Source organism: Phodopus roborovskii, unplaced genomic scaffold (genome assembly GCF_943737965.1).
Source record: "Phodopus roborovskii unplaced genomic scaffold, PHOROB, whole genome shotgun sequence".
NCBI classification, from domain to species: Eukaryota; Metazoa; Chordata; class Mammalia; order Rodentia; family Cricetidae; genus Phodopus; species Phodopus roborovskii.
Genome location: NW_026126611.1, coordinates 4,421,323 through 4,439,423, shown reverse-complemented (window position 1 = coordinate 4,439,423; position 18,101 = coordinate 4,421,323). Strand labels below are relative to the sequence as shown.

Here is an 18,101-nt window from a genome sequence, read left to right as displayed (position 1 = left end):
GCTGTACACACACACACACACTCACACACACACACACACTCACACACACACACACACACACACTCACTCACACACTATTGTAAGGAGTACGGTTTTTCCTCCCGCCGCCAGTCTTGTCTCACCGCCACGCCAGCCCAAATAACGCACAGAGACTCTGTATTTGATATTATGCTGTTGGCCAGGTACTAGTATCTTACCGGCTAGCTCTGTCTTAAGTATTCTATGTATTTCCACGTGGTCTTCTTACCAGGAGCAGAGGAATGGCGGTTCTGTTCTATCCAGGCTCTCCATCCTGACTCCTTCCTACTTCCTCTTTCCTCCTTGTCTCCTAGTCCCTCCTACCTTCCTTTCCTTTTGGCCAACATTGCTTTATTCATTCACCAGTATGAGAAACATATATGCATAATGGCATCTCCCATCACACTATTCTATAAGAACTACTTTGTTATTGATTGCTACATTGCTAAGGTTCACTCACCAATGTTGCTACAGTCTCCCACTATTCAATTTGCTTATCATCTTAGTTCTGTCTGCTTTTACTTTATTTGTTCATTTGGTGACCTTAGACATTGCAGAACGGTGGGTGAGCAAAAAACAATTACAGTGGGCAAACTGGGCAGAAACTGAATTGCAGCCTCTGAATCAGAATGGATTCAGGATGCCGGCTGCACACCTCACAGGCCAATGCTCACAGTCCAGCAGAAACTGGGAGGCTCTGCAGAGATGCCTACCTGCTGCACAGCAACTGTGCTACAATGTAACACAATTCCAGTTTGCAGCTCATGCAGCTGGGAACCACGATCTTTGCCATCTCCTGACATCAGTGTTTTAGTTGAGTTAGCTAAGTGGACTAATTTGAATTATCCACTGTCAACTTTCCATTTGGAATAAAAGGCCTTTCTTTTTATAGCTCCGGTTTATGCTTAAGAATAAAAATAATGAAAAGGAAAATTTCAGAGTTTATGATGGAGAGTTTGAGAGAGTCTTAAATTCCTTCCTACTTATTATTATTGCTTTTGTGGCCCTATGACAGATACAGTGATCTAAGCCCTAAATCCATTACAGAACATTCAATAAATGCAGGCATATAAAGTACTCTGTCATCTGAAGTCATTTCAAACTGCATTCAATATCTTGCTTCCCAAGTGCATTAGCTTTTATTAAAAGCATTCTGCTGTGACATCCACTCTTCCTAATTGGTTTACGGATTGTCCCCACCATTCGGGCAATCTTAATTGCATTTTCCCACAAAGCTAGTTTGATTTATGGGCCCTCGTTTGCCTTATATTATTTATAATAAATCAGAGTAGAAATCTTAAGACATGAAATAAAATTTACAATATTTCCTCTTCCACAAGCATAGAACTTACCTAAGAATCCTTAACAGTTTTTTTTTTTTTAAATGTTTTTGAAGTTGCTCGGTCCAGCATTCATCTTCTGTGTGGTCTCTGGTAATAATACCTTTGTTCTCTTTCCACAGTCACTCAGTTTTACCTTGTATTGACTAGGTACTGAGAATTCTTTGGGGTGGGATGCATGTAGGTTATAAAATATGTTATGTTCCCTTATAAAGCGTGTGCACACGCACACACACACAGAGAGAGAGAGAGAGAGAGAGGGAGAGAGAGAAAGAGAGAGAGAGGGAGGGGAGAGAGTATCTGTTTGAAACAAAGAAAGTATTATCTGAGGGCACACTGAGAGGCTCCATCTACTGCTCTAGGAGATCTAATTAATAATGTTCTATTTGTTTTTATAAACTGTAATTTTGAGATAACAAAAATTCATTTGAAATGTTCATAGCAGAAATGAAAAAGTAAAAATGTTTTTAAAATAAATGAACAGTAGTTAAATGAAGACAGAAGATGACAGATACTGAAGGGGAAAGTCTCCTATTGTTGAGTCATTGCATATTAACACAGGTTACCTGTATAATCCTCTTCAAACACAGACTATCCATGGACCCTCAGGCATGGATCGTTCCTGTGGGGAGTACATGGAAATTTATGGGGAAAAAGGACTGTAACTTGTCTGTATCAATTTATAAAAAGCCTTCTAGGATTCCTTAGAGAGAAATGTGTTCGTTCCCTCAAATATTTGAACAGTTAGAATTTGAGTTCAGAATAAAAAAAAAAAATACAGTATATGTAGTAGAAGAGACAAAGAAGGAAAAGGAAATTATTTTTAAAATAAATACAAAGCAAAGGGGAAAGGTGATTCCAAACAAAGAAGATAGGCTTACTGCACAAACAGTTGACTTGCAGAAAAATTAAAACTCCAAAAAGTACTTGTTGGCAAATATCTACCCAATGGTTGCGGCTAAGGGTTTGAAAGGTGGCAGTGCGCATTTCAGGTCCAGAATTAGTGAAGGTGCCCATGTCTATGATGTCAACTGAGGCACTGCAGGGAGCTTGGGCTTCTTTGCGTCCCACCTAAGAGGAACGAGTGAATGGCATCGAAGGACACCCAGTAGAGAGGCAGAAATTATAATACTGTCCCGTGGGAGTGAGGCCAGCCCAAATCAGCGAGCCGTGATGGGCTTCATGGGGGCTAGAACCCACTCCCTTTCTTAGTACGAATAGTAAGTCCTTTCCTCTGATCCAAGCAGGGATGAATATGTCCGTCTCAGTTTGTAAATGCAGAGATAGTTAAAAAGAAGGCTTAAAACAGACTCTTTTCAGGTTGGGGCTGCAGTTCGCTAGTAGAGTACTTATCGAACTGTTATGCATCTTTTCATGGGTACACATATGTAAATATCCGTTCACTGCTGACAGCAGAAAGAAGTAACAATTCTACCCATGTCTGGCTTAGTGGATCATTGAATTCATTAGAGTTACATATAAGAGCATGGGGGGAACCTAAAGGCCACACCACTCACGCAGAGTGCCTCCTCTGGCAGCTTTTTATGCATGTGTAAGTATAACCTTGGGGGGGGACTTCTTGAGTCTTGTAACGTTTATGAGACTTAGTATTTTATGAGTCTCAAGAGCCTCTCTCCTCTGCGCGTGCACGCGATGAAAGGAGCCACACAGCGCTAGCATGCAAGAGCCTCTCTCCTCTGCGCGTGCGTGCGCGATGAAAGGAGCCACACAGCGCTAGCATGCAAGATGGGGTGGGGTGGGGGGGGTCAAACAAGGGAGCAGTAGATGAGAAGGGAAGAGAAGTGATTCAGGGTCCCATAATATAAAGTTGCTGAGTGTCCGTATCACACCCACTCTCAGCAAGACCTCAAGGTGAATGAAAGTATGCCAGCAACAAATTAAATACCAGTGTTAAATCAACAGAAAAAAAAGATACGTGTTTAATATAAAATTGAAATTGCCCACCCGTTGCTAAGAACGCTTTAGTGAGAGGGAAAAAAAAAAGAAAAAAAAAAAAAAAAAAAAGGAAAGAAGAATCAAGTGGACATTCCAGAAGTAAAAGAAACAGTAACTGAATAAATAAAAAGACTGTTTCGGTTCAGAGCAGAGTAGAAAGAAACTGGGGAGAATCTACAAACACAAAATTAAGCAGCATAAATCCTCCAAAGTGAGCAAAAACGATACAAACCTTGACGAGCAATAAAAATGCAACGGCTTGTGTCTTCCCAATTACAAAAGGAGGGGGGGGAATCTGAAAAGGCATCCAGAGAAGGAAGGTATACCAACCTTCCAAAGTTGGCGAGTGAACAATAATGTACAGATCCATAGAGCCGAGACATTTTCAAACGCAAAATGCACAGCAAGGTGTGCCCGGAAGCTCTGGAGGCTAAAGGCAGGGAGTCAGTAGTGCGGCGCACAGGAGACAGTCAGCCGCTCTGAAGGACAATGGACTCACTTGGAAGCAGAGCCATTTCTCAGGGTCTAAAAGGAAGAGCCGTGGGCTGCAAATGCTCTAACCCGCTGAAATACTGTTGGTGGTTGTAGAAAGCATGTCCGAGAGAGTTCTCTAACAGAAAGGAAGCGTTGAAGGAAGAATTTAGGGACATGTGGAGGAAGGACACAACAAGATGTTAACTACAAAGGATAGTTGAAGTACCAAGGTTGACAGGAAGTGAGGTGGTCTGGACAGAAATAGGCACCCATGGCATACAACAGGACTCACATAGGAGGGTTATTGGAAAGGGAGAGAGAGGGAGCAGAAAGGGGAGCAGAGACCAGTCCCTGGACACAAGAGTGGTGGAAGAGAGAGAGAGAGAGAGAGAGAGAGAGAGAGAGAGAGAGGAGAGAGAGAGAGAGAGGAGGTGGGCAGGGCCCTTTTAAAAGGGAACTTAGTGAATGTGCACAGGTGATGCTCTTAATGACGGCAGCTAAGGGCATATCATGTTGTAACCCAAGGATAGGCCAGTACTAACTAACACTAATATGTGTCTTACCTTTTCCAAAGCATCCATCTTTCTCCTAACTCTGATGCTTAAAATACCTTTAGTATCTCAACTTTGTTTCTAAGAAAGAAGGGGGGGGGAATGATATGGCTATAATAATATTAAATAAGTCAAATTCAAGGAAAACTTTCCAGAGGCAGAGAAGATCATTGCGTTATGAAACAGAAGTCAGTCTAGAAACAATCCATATTCTTAAGTGTGTGTGTGTGTGTGTGTGTGTGTGTGTGTGTGTGTGCGCGCGTTTCTGTGTGTGTATGTACATACCGGTGTAGAGTGTGGCCAGCTATGTGAAGCGAGCACTCACAGATATGCAGAGCTTAGACAAGCCCACAGTTTCCATGGAGGCTTCTGAAGTCAAAAGAATACCAAGAAACGCAACAACTTTATCAGGAAATGAGGTCGAGCTGGTAGGGTTTTGTTAACTTGACACAAGCCTACACCTTTCTGAGGAGAGGAAATCTCCACTGAGGGATTGCCTCCATCAGCTTGCCTGCAGGCGGCTCTACAGGGCCTTTTATTGACAAATGCCTGGTGTGGGAGGGACCAGGGTCACCCTGGACTAGTGGTCCCGGGTTGTGTAAGAAGGCAGACTGAGCAAGCCATGGAAATAAAACCAGTAAGCAGCACCCTTCTGTGCCTTCTGCTTCAGCTCCTGCCTTGAATCCTTTCCCAGGCTTCCCCCAGTGATGAACTACATCTGGAAGCTGGAATAAACCTTCTTGTGCCCAACTTGATTTCATTGACAATGTTTATCACAACAATAGAAGTCTAACCAGGACAGGCCCTAATCAAAGTAGCTAGAACACCCTAAACAGTAAGAGAACACGTATGTACCACGGATGGCTACAGAGTATTTACCATTAACCCATGTTCTGCGTCATAAAGGAAACCTCAGCAAACTTAAAAACCTGCAGTCACCCAAATACATCCAGATAATACACAGGAATCTGGGGAAATCATTGGTCTATGGGAATGATGTTACCTAAGAGACCTGGGAAAGTTAGACAGGGTGTGCCAGCGCTGAATAAAGGGTAAATCTCCAATCAATCACCTAAGCTTCCATTTAAAAAAAAAAAAAGAAGAAGAAGAAAAGGAAAGAAACAGAAAGAATATTGCAAGCCAAGTAGGAGAAACAGAAATAAACACAAATGAAAGCGGAAACGCAAACTATGGAGTAAACATCGAGGCAAAGAATGAGTCTCTACAGAGACACAGTAAACATCTATACACTGACAACAAAAGACACAAATTGCCAAGTATCAGAAGTGAATTATGGAAGTCATTACATATCCCGCAGACGTGAGAAAAACGCGCTAGCGGATCATTTCCATAATCTAGTTGGAATGGGCAAACCCCTCAATGATACAATCCACCATAACTCACCCAATAGGATCCACGATTTGAATAGCTGGGCAACTTAAAGAAACAGACTATATTTCCCAAATCTCTAACCTCCACTATCAAAGATCACATAAGCATCCTAATTGATGTGAAGAAGGAGGAGGAGGAGAAGGAAGAAGAAAATAAGAAATTCCACATTGTCAAAAGAAAAACATGGCGTTAATCTATAATTTAAAAACCTTGGGAGAGAGTGTGGGGGGAGGAGAGAGGTAGGGAAATTCTATACTTGGTAATGACCACTCACAAAACTTCATAGCTTTAGTTATGCTATCCCTCAAAAGGAGACAATCAGGTATATTTGATGGTGACTGTTTAACGGACTACTCTGCGTAACTCGAAAGGAATGAACTATCTTGAAAAACACCTAATTGAATCTCCAGAAATCGTGTGCGTGGGGAGTGAATCCCAAGGCGCTGTACAGTGTCTGACTCCTGGAATAACCTAACGGAAAGGAGGAGGAGATAAAGAATACGGAGTACTAGGACTGGTGCAGAAGGGCGTGGCCACCTAAGGGAAATGGGGACCCCCTGTGATCGTCTCCATCACTGTCGGCAGCCTAATTGTGAAAAGGGAAACTACGCAAAGAGTACATGGGGGGGTCAAGAAAAGGTCAAATGAGAGAAATGAAGTAAAGGGGGAGTCATGCTGCCCGCTCATCCAAAGGCTCCAATAACAGTATACACAACACAGCACCGCCACGCTCAAATGCCTGTTTGTGCTCGCAGGACGCCTTGCTTTGGTCAAGTTTTCTCCTTTTTGGATTTTAGTCTATCACTTTTTCCGATGGTGTTAAAATGGTGTCGTGTTGGTACATGATAGTTTATCGCGAAAAGGAAAAGGTAGCCCTCAGTCAGTTCACAAAATGTAATATTCATTGAGGTTCAGAAGTGATCCGTCTCTGCCCAGGGGTCTCAGCCATGCAGTCCCAGTGAGACAGAAAACAGTCTCTTGCAGGTCCGGCTCATGGCTCAGAAATCTCCACAAGGTAGCTGCCTCCTAAACGCTACCAAGGGCCAGGCCCTCCTTTTCAGCATCCTGTTACATTCCTGTTCCTTAATACCCCACAATTACAAATCCTGACTTTCATATATGGACGAAAGACAATGTATTCATCCTATATTTTGCATGTACTTTATCACGTTATTACAGATGTTAATATATGTCTTAGAATTGAAGTTTTAACAGAAACATAAATTAATTTAAGAAATAAAATTAAGCTTAATTTGCCAATTTGTCCTTACTGTTAGAGAAAATTGTGATCCTATTAAACCAGTACATGAAAAGATTGGTAATTTACCTCTTTATAGCAAGTATGAAAGATGAGCATGCTTCGTCTGTCTGCACTGTAACAATTCAGTAGACTGCAGTTTTATAAATAGGTTATTTAGCATTCTATTTTATAACTTAGTGGGTTAGTTCAGATATACATAGTGAAGATTTAAAAGACAACACTCAGCATGAATAATTCTTCAGAAAGTGTTTCCTTTTTAATGAAGAATGCAGTTTGGGGAGAGACTCTCTCACAATTTATTCAAATATTGTTTCCTGGTGAATTGCTGATGCATCCTATATGCATACATAATAGGTCATCTTTCTTCTTTATAAACTCCCTAATTTACCATTCATTTTATATCACAGTCTTAGTTTTGTTGTTAATATTTATAACATAGGCCATCATGTTTTACACACACACAGACAGAGACTTTAAAGGAAATACTTCATTGTTTCGTGCTCCTCCAACAACATACGTCAGACCCAAGTGTCACAATTATTAGAAATGTAACCACTTCTAACACTCCTTAGAGTCTGGTTTCCTTTTCTCCCCAAATATGTTTGTGTTAACCGGAGATTTCTGTTGTTAAGCAGTTTGGACTTTATTTCAAGAATATTTTATACAAAGTTTTTTTGTTGTTGTTGTTGTTTTTATTTTTAAGCCTATTTTAAAAGCTAAGGAGTATTTTTCCCCTCTTCAAGGTGCGGGGCCCTCCAGCTGCAGGGGCATTTAAAGAAAGGCCAACCAAGCCCACGGCATTCCGAAAATTTTATGAGCGTGGAGACTTCCCAATCGCCCTGGAGCATGACTCGAAAGGAAACAAAATTGCCTGGAAGGTAAGCCTGGGCACAGCTGTGACAGCCAGCTGCGCTTTCTGGAGTGACACCCCGATGCCAAACAAACTTGGCTGCTAAGTAAATAAACGGGAGTGATTTCTCAGCAAAGGAGTGATGGTGGGCGAGCTCTTAGGGCCCCCTGTGTCAGCCGGCCACCTTGACTAACAATTACATTATAGCCCTCAAAGAAGAAAATGACAGAGTTGCTTCGCCTTAGAGAATTCTCTGCAGCCCAATTCATCTCTATTTTTATGAGAGCCTGGCAACCCGGCCTGTTTCCAGCAGTCCATCAAATGATGGACCTGGCGGCTGGATGCGGTGAGCAACAGCCATTTATCTCCCCCAGATTTCACCTTCCTGCAGGACACTTCCAAATGGAAGCTTTAATTACCTAAATGGATAGGTCAGGGCTGTGCGCTCCCTGGGAATGCAGAGTGGAATACACAAGTAGGTGGCTGCTCTATCCAGGCTCGGTGCTACCCTGGGCTGGGACAGGGCTGTCATCCCTGCCTGTTAGAGGCTGACCTCGGCCAAGCAAGCCATTACAGCACAGGGACACTTTCCCGACAAAAGGTTAATTGGCTTCAAAATAAATGTATTGCCTAATGACGCCATCATAATGTTGGCCATACGTCTTTTCAACAAAGGCTTGACGATGTGCCCTGTGAAAACCAGTCAGTCTAGTGGGAGAAGTAGGGCGTTTACATTTAATTTGAAGAGTGGATGCTATCTCTAACCAGTTCTGCTACTTAATTATTTTTGTTATGAACAACTCTGCTTTTGGTGATGTTTATCACCTGAAAGGGCCTCTCTGCCTAGAGACAGCATAATGCTACAGGGGTAGGAGTATCTATCACACCAGGTTAAGGAAGACAAAAGGTTGAGCCAAACATACTCAGTTACTGGCTGCAGCATGAGCCAAAAAAAGTCAGTGTCCATGCCTTTGTCTGGAGGCAGATGTGGACACTGTCTATAATTAGGAACAGATAAATTAACACAAAAACCCGACATGGCAGAGTTAAAGAATTGATCAGGCAAATAGCTGGTGAAGGTACATTAAACTTAACGTTTTCCCCGCCCACACAGGGAAGGTGTAGACAACGGTGTGTATTTTATCCAGTGTGTCTTTGAAACCGCTTTCCTATCATTAGCAAGCATTTCCAGATTCCGGGCAGTGGTCTGAACTCAGATGTTGTCACCAATGATAAAATGAAAATGTGGCAGTGGTGTCTTCATTATTAAGCTTTGCTGGGAACTTTGAGCGAGGGAGGGCAAAGAACTTTGTTTTCCCTTGACCCATCACCCACTTAACTGGGGATGTGCTCTGTGAGTGTGTGGGGGGTCTCAGCTTGAGTGTGTGCGTGGGCAGCATGTGCCACGGGTTAGGGCCCATTTCTATAGGATTCATCACATGGACTCTGGGTTTGATGGTCTATGATCTGGCTCACGCAAAGAAACAGGAAAGTTTCTCAAGATCTTAACTGATGCTGTCAAGATTTTCTAATAGTTTATAAGCAAACGGTTTAGGATATTTTGAATAACTGCAACCTACACATAAATTACATCCATGGAAATTTGTAATGTAGAGTTGTTGTGATCTCATCCAATAGTGTATCTTTGGAGGTGTCGAGAGGTTAAGAAAATTACCTTGAAAATAAATGATTAAGAAATAACTAATGAGATAAAATGTTTACTTCATGCTTTAGAATCTAATGTTTAATAGGGGTAAGTACTGCCTTTCTTTCTCAGAATAAATTTGTTGGGACCAATATTGATTATAGGACTGATTGAGTATGCCAAAAAGCAATGACAGAAAGAAAGAAAGAAAAGAAGAAAGGAAGGAAGAAGGAAACAATTTGTTTACCAGCACCAGCCATATAATATGTAGGTTTGGAGAGATGTCTCATCCTGGAACCTGTGGGTGTCTGTCTGTCAGGACTTTATTTCTGCACTACAGCGTGACTGTGGGGGCTGAAATAAGACACTGGTGTCATTAGACAGAAGCGTGTGGACATTCCCACTGTTCATATTTATTCCTGATGTGTTTACTATGGGCACAGTCTCATACTGAGCAGGAGCAGGTCAGGTACTTAGTGCTCCATCCCTAAGGACAGGGCTTCCATAGTGAAGGGAAGGAATAAAACCCCAGACCTTGCTCATTGTTGAATAGTCATGTTCATTGTTGAATAGTCATACCTTTCTCTCTGCAGACTGTCCAGGGACAAAATCTCCCCCAGAAGCAATAGGCCTTTCTCAATACTCCTTGAGACAGTTGGGAACTCCAAGGGCATTTCTGAGTGCCCCGAGAGAGTGTGTGTACAATTAAGCAATAAGAATACCAAGAAGCCCCCTTGGCTTGAAATACTCAGTACTCACTGCCAATAAGCTGTGCTAAAGGCTGTTCCCTCATTCGGCCTGGCAGCTCCACTCAGTCAAGGTACAGGGATGTCCGCCCAAGTCATCAAATCCCCTTCTCCTTGTTCAGGATTAGCCGGAGCAGCCTTGAAAAGGCAAAGGCAGCTGTGCGGTCTCCTCATAAATTAGTGCTGTCAGAGCTAGGCTAGGCGAGCACCTCTTCCCGGTCCTCGTCCTGTCATGATGGAATAGTCTCGAGCCCAGGGAAATGCTCCTTCATTGCACATGCCAAAACAGCATGACCGGCGGGCTGAGAGCCTTGGCTGTCCGCTTGAGTCCGTTGCGTTCGGAATCTCTAAAGACCAGCGTCCAGCATCACTATCTGTGGCCGTGGGAACACCGCACATTTGCACTATGCTGTGGTACAACTGGTCATATGTGGCCATTAAAGCTTCAGAAATATGCCTACTGAGACTGAGAAACTGAATTTTTAATTTTATCTCATTTTAATTAATTTTTATTTAAGTGACCACATGGTTACCACATTCAGCTGGAGAACTCTAGATTAAGACCTGGCTGTGAAACATAAAAGCTGGGTCTGCTCCTCAGAAAGATAACGGCCACATAGAATTATTACTGAGAATGAAAAGGTGGGATATAACTCTGTGATTTTTTTTTGTGTGTGTGTGTGTGTAAATTTCTTGATAAACATGAATATATCTAGAGTATGAAAGTTCCCAGCCAAGCTCTGGAATCCTTTTTAAGTTTGTGACTATGCATTTTTTAAAAAAATGTGTCTAGGCCGCTCTTGTTACTAGTCACTGGAGCCGTGCTGAAGCATGATGATAACTTTCTCTACATTTTTCTTGATACTGTTAGTAGTCCGGAAATGGGGCTCTTTGTTTTGTGGCTGATATCTTCAGTACAAACAGTATAAGCACAGAAATGGAAAATAGCCAGGTGGTCGAGGTAAGGTATAGTTCAGATGCTAGCATGGACTATAGAAGTTTAAAGCTAGCATTTGAGTTTTGTCGTGGCGATTCCCATTCTTCAGTTCCTTGTTCAATTACGATGTGAATCACAAGGACACTCAGTGCTTGGAGTGGGACAGGCGGGACTCTACCTAAAGGTTCTGTGTGGACCAAAGAACTGTTAGAGAAGCCTTAAACGAACTCAAGACGACCCCTGCCATCATGCTGCTCCAAGGAGAAGGGAGGCATTGAGGCAGAGGGGCTCTGTGGTGCAGAGGGGCTCGACCCAGGTATTGAAGCTTGGATTGTAGAAGGAATTGCGGGCAAGTGGACAGTATTTGGTGGTTCATACATGTACTAGTAGTTACAGGAGTGATGAGCATGTATCATGAACGCCCTCCTTTGATTATACACAGTGCCTTCCCAATGGTTAGTTATTCTTTTTAATCTCACTTTCAAAATAACAGCAGCAGCTAATCTCTCTTTCTAAATGACTGAAAACAAATGTCTGTCTTGAAGGTCTAAGTCAGGAAATGCTGTGCACAAAAATTAAGATAGTTCCATTGGTGTTTAAAAGGCCTGGTGCTGTGGCCTGCACACCTCCTGGTCTGTGTTGAGTGACATTCAGCCTCGTCCGGGTCTCGCCGCCACTGGTGTCCCCTTTCCGGCTAATGCTTCCTTCTCAGCAGCATTGTGTTCATGGACTACGCAAGCCCCATCAGTTTGACTGTTCTCGTTGGCATAACTGATAATTTCCTAGCGGGAAAAACAGTTACTTATTGTGACATGACTAAAGCGTGTACTGATTGATTTTCTTACAATTAAAACCAACCCCAAACCAGGATCGCCCATCATCCGAAGATATCACTTCATTTTAAAGTAAGTCACCCCGTACCATGGGGCCACCTCATTTATCTGCCATTGGCATACTCACTCCTTTCTTCAGTCTTGATTTATACTTTAGTCCTTCCGGTGCCTTCAGCTTCTTAAACTGTTTCAGCTTCTTAAGGATTCCAATCAAAATTAATGCTCTGCTTGTCGCCCTTAAGGTAAAGCTGATACTGATTTCTGAAATCATAAAGGCAAATTTATTTGAGTTGAATAATTGGCTTTCCATGAAGAAGGATGAATGTTCTCATGGAACTGTCCTGGGCTCCTGTTGCTTCTGGGAAATGCAAAAGCTTGAAGCAGATAACAGGGCTTAGTAGAATTTGTAAGGCAAACTTCACAAGACAAGTGACAACTCACCCCATTCTTGTAAGAAAGAGACACCACATTTCTATTGTTAATCCCTATGATTAATTACTAGCCAGAGCCATTCCAGCAATCCTGGAAGATAGACCTGTGGCTGTCATGCTTCAGTGCTGTATTTGGGGGCTTTGTTTTTTGCTCAGTGCTGTGCTTAGAGGGTTTGCTTACTTCCATGCACAATCCCCACTGTTGAATTTGATGCAAATCGCTCTTCCTTCCATGTGCACAGCTTAGAAACACAGCCGTGTATCAGAGGTCGCTTGAATCCTGATGGGCTAGGTGACCTCTGAAGGTGGGTGAAAAGTTTCTGCCGAATGGGCCGGTGCTTGCTGCTGCCAACATAATTTATGTTAGGAATTAGTGTGAATGGTTCACTTTTATGGAGGAGAGCTGCTTGTAGCAAGCCTGCAGAAACAATTTCCCCCAGGCCTCCATCTGTTCTTCAAACTAGGGCATATGCCATCTCATCGAGCTGGGACGTCAACTGATTTATAACTCTGGAAAGCCTGTAGATTGAAGGGAGAGGCCAGCGCTGCTCAGTGACAGTGATTTGTTGGGCATTGGCTAAGGACATTTCACATTCCCTGGGCCCCAGGGGAAAACACCACCATGTTGTGAGTTGCAGATCTTTGTAGGTAGACAGCCAGAAGAAAACAAATCGCCACTGCTTCTCTGGCTAGACACCACTGCCAAGAACTAAGAGAGGCCTTGCTTGATGGTGTGGAGGGTCTTGTTGCCATGGTAGTGTGTTGTCACTTAATATCCCAGCATGAAATGAGATCGTTAGCACCCTCCAAGCAGTGGCCCTTGCCACCGTGGACCAGGGGCTCTTGGATCTTTCAACTGCTGTCCTGGAAGGTGGGTCTCTGTGTTCCTACTCATCACTCATCCTTACCCTTTACTAAACAAAGCATTGTGCAAATCCAACGTTGCTCTGCACGTCCCAAATGGAACCAGATTGATAGTTTGATCAAGAAAAACTATGTCACTGTTTCGTGTTTTTACTCCAAAGACATAGTATGCTTTTAGTAGTGGGAGAGTCATCTTTACCTAAGTTTAATGTGAAAGTCCGTATTGGTAGACTACTCAACTGAACTTACATTCCCGAAATGTATGTGGGAATTGTTATTACGAATTGTACAATTCTGTTCTAAGTATGAACTATATACACACCTATCTATCTCCTAACATATGAAAACACGGAAGAACGGGAAAAATGACTGACTCATCACGAGACTGACTCATCCACATACTGAACGCAGCTGCTATCATTTCCTGGAGGTGTTTTGAGCTCACCTTGCCTTGTACCTTTTGTACGTCACTGAAACCACAGCATAGGGCAACATTTGCCATTGCTTTTTAGTACATAAAAATGGTTTACATGTAGTTCTTCAGACTTGAAAGTAACAGGCACTCACAGAGGAAAACTTGGAAAGTGACGAAGTGTAGACAGGAGATAAAACCCACCCTGACCTGTGTCTTCTCCCTCTGAATAGTTTGTATTTCACGCTCATGAGATTAAGTTTCACGTGAGATGTAAGGAGCACTGGAAGGCTAGTTTAAGAGGCTACAGTGATAAGGGGTTACCAGTCTAGGAATTTTAACAGCTTTATACAACTTAACGAGGAAAGGACAAATTAGTAAATTTTAAAAAATAGAACTGTAATATTTATTATAGTCTCTAAAATATGTCGTAAGTTAAATATAACACTATTCACATGTGTGGTATATGAAATTGCTTCAGTAATTGAGTGTGAATTTGTTTATAAGGATATCACTTAAGTAAATTAATTGCATTCAAGTTTAGTTTCTAATGTTTTAAAGTCTGAGGCAAGGTTTTGTCAAATGGTCCAGGCAGGACTCAGGTTTCCTCTGCCTCATCATTCACAGTAGTGGAATTAGGGAGCTGTGGCTCTGTGCGAGGCTGACAGCCATCTTTAGTATGGAATTTCAGTATAATGCCCTTGGAAAATATATATTCCAACATATTTCCATGCGTACCTGTGCTTTATTAGCACCGTTCATGGCTTTCCCCATAATAATTGCCACGGTGTGATGCCCAACCATGTGAGAATGTGTGTGTGTGTGTGTGTGTGTCTGCAGACTATATCATCACTGTACCCTTAAATATAAATGTTAGACATTAAAAGCAGTCTGATTCTCAGTCCATTCAAGCGAGCCCACTCTCGTTTGCTTTGTGTATGCATTGTTGGGCAACCTGCGTGAGTAATCACACCATTTTTGATAAGTAAAGCTCGTTAATATCTTCTGTCCCTGCATTGATATTGCATTAATATTGTCAGTTTATTTGAAATCTTTCCTCCTTTGTAAGATCATGGATTTGTATTTTTGTCACACATTTCCTATTTCATTCTTAGAACAAATGCGTGTGTGGACTCCACTGTTACATCCTGTCCCGTCAATGCTGCCCTGGGTCTTACGATTTCTTCTCTTCCTCTCCTCCTAAACGAGTTTCCTTAAGCTTTCCCACTTCCATTAATATTGACCTACCATTACTGCAAAGCAGTCAGCTACGACTCGGTGTCTGGTGTGACCAGGTCATCCAGTCCTGCTCTGCTGGCGTGACAGGACTTTATCGGACTCTAGAGGATACACTGGGGGGCTGGGTGTGTGTGTGTGTGTGTGCACCATTCCCCTTCCCTGCAGTCCCTGGAGCGCAGCTAGCTCCTCAGCTTCGTCCTCGTAGGTCCTCTCCCATGGCATTTTGCTCGCGAGACACACTATTTATAGAACAAAAATGCCATCTGCTTCCAGGCGTCTGTCCGTACTCCGTACGTCCTGTTCCCTGTTTGACTTGGTCCCGATAAGAGGTTGGCTGGGTGGCAGTAGGAATAGTGATGCCAATGGGGATGAGTTGGGAGCGAGGCAGCATCTCATCATGAAGATCCACTGATGTGCCTTAGCCGGTTGGTGACAACTACTGCTTACCCTTCCAGCCCCAGTTTTTACGGCGACAGATCTTGTGCTTCTAACTTAAGCAGAAGACAGGAGAATAATGAAGAAGCCATCTGCCTTCTTTTGAATGAGTGCTTCAAATTTCAAAATTACAAGTTGCCTGTGAACTGTGTGGGTTTTGAGCTAGCTCTTTGGTCCTTGAGCTCTGTAGAAATTTCTTTTCTCTCAGCCATGTTTTTTAAATTTTAATTCCATGTTGAAATTTTCTGCTAAAAAAAATAAATATGTGCAATTTTTCACAGATCATTTTGTGTTGTGTGGAGAGAGACACCACGTCAGAGATCCTCCTTGGGGTTTTACTAAAACCAAGTGTAATTTACTCTGTGTATTAGTGGAATGTGTCCCAATTACAGGGAAGCTAGGTGATGTCTTCAGTGCTTGGCGAATAGTGACCTAAAAGGAACTGAGTTTTACAGCACCCAGTAACCTGAGTGACATGGTAGAAACTGAAGTAGAAAACCAAAAAGTTCACTTCACATCAAGTCTTACATTAATTTCTTGTGCATGAACCACACATTCTCAGTTCTGTGTGTATTGAAAATGTTGCTTTAATGACATAGCCCAAATAATGTCTATAGATAAACTTTTCAAACGGAAAGACTTGCTTTGCAAGTTGTATCTGTTTTGGTGATTATAATTTTGGCGATTGGTTTTTCTCCTACTTCAGTCATTTTATTGTTACACATCTTTAGTAAATTCTGTATTTAAAATAACTTTCAGGAGGTCTTTCTGCGTATCTCTAGATCTAGGTATTGTGGGAACCCCACTAACTCTAGCATTCAACTCAGTATTTTGAAATGACTGCTTACATATTCACCTAGACATGATTCCTTTGTCAAAGTCCCGTGAGTCCCACTTATTTAAAATAGTATATTCTCATTCTAACCCCCATCTCTCTGAAAGTCTTTAGTTCAGTTTCCATCCCTTACTTTCCTCAAACCTTTCTTTAAATTGATTTGTTTGCTTTCTTATTTAAGAAGTTTTACATCTAATATATTTTGATCACATTCCTTCCTTCCCCCCCCCCCCAACTCCTTCCAGATCTCTCTACCCACCTAATAAGATAAAAACAAAATATATGAGAAAAAATACCCCCACAAAAACACAGGCAACCTGGAGTCTGTTTTGTTGTATACTGGACATGGGATTTCCCTGAAGTGTGGAAGATTCACCCAGTGACTCTCCATTGGAGAAACCAGATTTTCCCTTTCCCAGCAGGTATCAGTTGCAAGTAGCTTCTTGGAAAGACGTGGAACCCTATATCCCCATCCCCTTCTCAGAGCTGGGATTTTGTCTGGTTTAAGCTTGTGCAGGTCTTGTCTGTGCTGTGAAAGCCTCTGTGCATCAGCCCGGTGAGTCTGGAAGACAGTTTCCATAGTCATCCACCACCCCAATTTCTAATGTCAGGTTCTCGACCACGCTAGCAGTGTCAGGTATGGATTCCACCTCACCCACTGGGCTTTAAATACAATCTCAAGGTGGTTTGTTACATCTGTAACATTTGTCCCACGTGGCACCAATATATCCTTCAGGTGAGCCACTGCTGTAGGTCTCAGGATTTGTAGCTGAGTCATACTGATGTGTACATTTCTTCTCTGAGAGCATGTAAGGTACCTAAGCAGAACCATGAACTCTACTCAGTTCCTTCATGTTCAGTAATAATAAATAAGAGTATCTTCAGCAGTACAACCTTACTGTTGTGTTATGGAGAACAACCAATAGTCTTGGCACTAAGCCATGATGTTAGGGTAGGTCTACGGAACCCCTTAGGACAACTGCTCCACAAGATGTAACCTGTTCTGGCACTGGAGGTTTTTCTTGGTGGCATAAAATGTCTTCTGACATTATACGGTGATTCCCTTTAAATCCCTTTCATGGGAAGTTTCTGCAGTAGTAGGTTTCTGTATGGTTTTCAAATGGCGTTAATTGTCCCTCCCCATATTTCCTCCTTTGCCCTTCCTTTCCAACTCACTCCCCATTTAGTTCTCCTGTTCTAGTTCCCCCCCCATCTCTTTGTAATACAGTATTCTATTTCCTCTTTTATTTACTTCAAGTTGTCTTTTGAATTTTCGTCTGTTTAGTTCTAACAAATATCTATCCTTTAATTTATTCTCGTTTCTTTAAAGAATATAACCATTTATTTTCATATCTGCTTTTTCACATAATGGCTTTTCTTACTGTCATCAATGGGTTACATGGTTTGAATCTGCTCCTTTTAAGTTCCTTTCACATTTGCGTATTAAATTTTAGCGACCGTGATGCACATTTGAACTTGCCTTTTCTTTGGAATCTCTCAGACTTGGGATGAGGACGTCTCTGAGCTATGCTTTCCAGTGTGTCCCTTCAGCACATCGGGTTCCCAATCCTACGTGCTTTGTCTTCATGCTTTGCGTCCACTCTAGATTTGAATTGCTTCTTCATTTGCTGTTTTGGAATGTGCCTTCTCTCTTTGGAGAAAGGATGCATATGATTTTTAAATTGCTCATCTGATAGTGATAGACTCTAGTCACATGAACCAGAGAAGTTTTCATTCATTCTCTAATATTTTTAGATACATTAGATACATTTAGATACAATATATTTAGATATATTAGTATCTTATCTGGGGCACAGGAAGAGGACTCTACTGAGACAGAACCTTTTCCTAGTGTGAGGGCCAACTGTAGGGCTTTCCAGGT

General features: G+C 42.2%; 1 protein-coding gene across 1 annotated transcript in view; it reads left to right on the top strand.

The window, feature by feature from the left end:
* Pacrg (parkin coregulated) overlaps window positions 1-18,101 on the top strand; it is a 365,017-nt gene that overhangs the window by 50,990 nt on the left and 295,926 nt on the right. Inside the window, exon 2 of the mRNA XM_051206043.1 lies at window positions 7,736-7,870. Coding sequence (XP_051062000.1) covers window positions 7,736-7,870 — 135 coding nt within the window. The remainder of the gene's footprint in view (window positions 1-7,735; window positions 7,871-18,101) is intronic.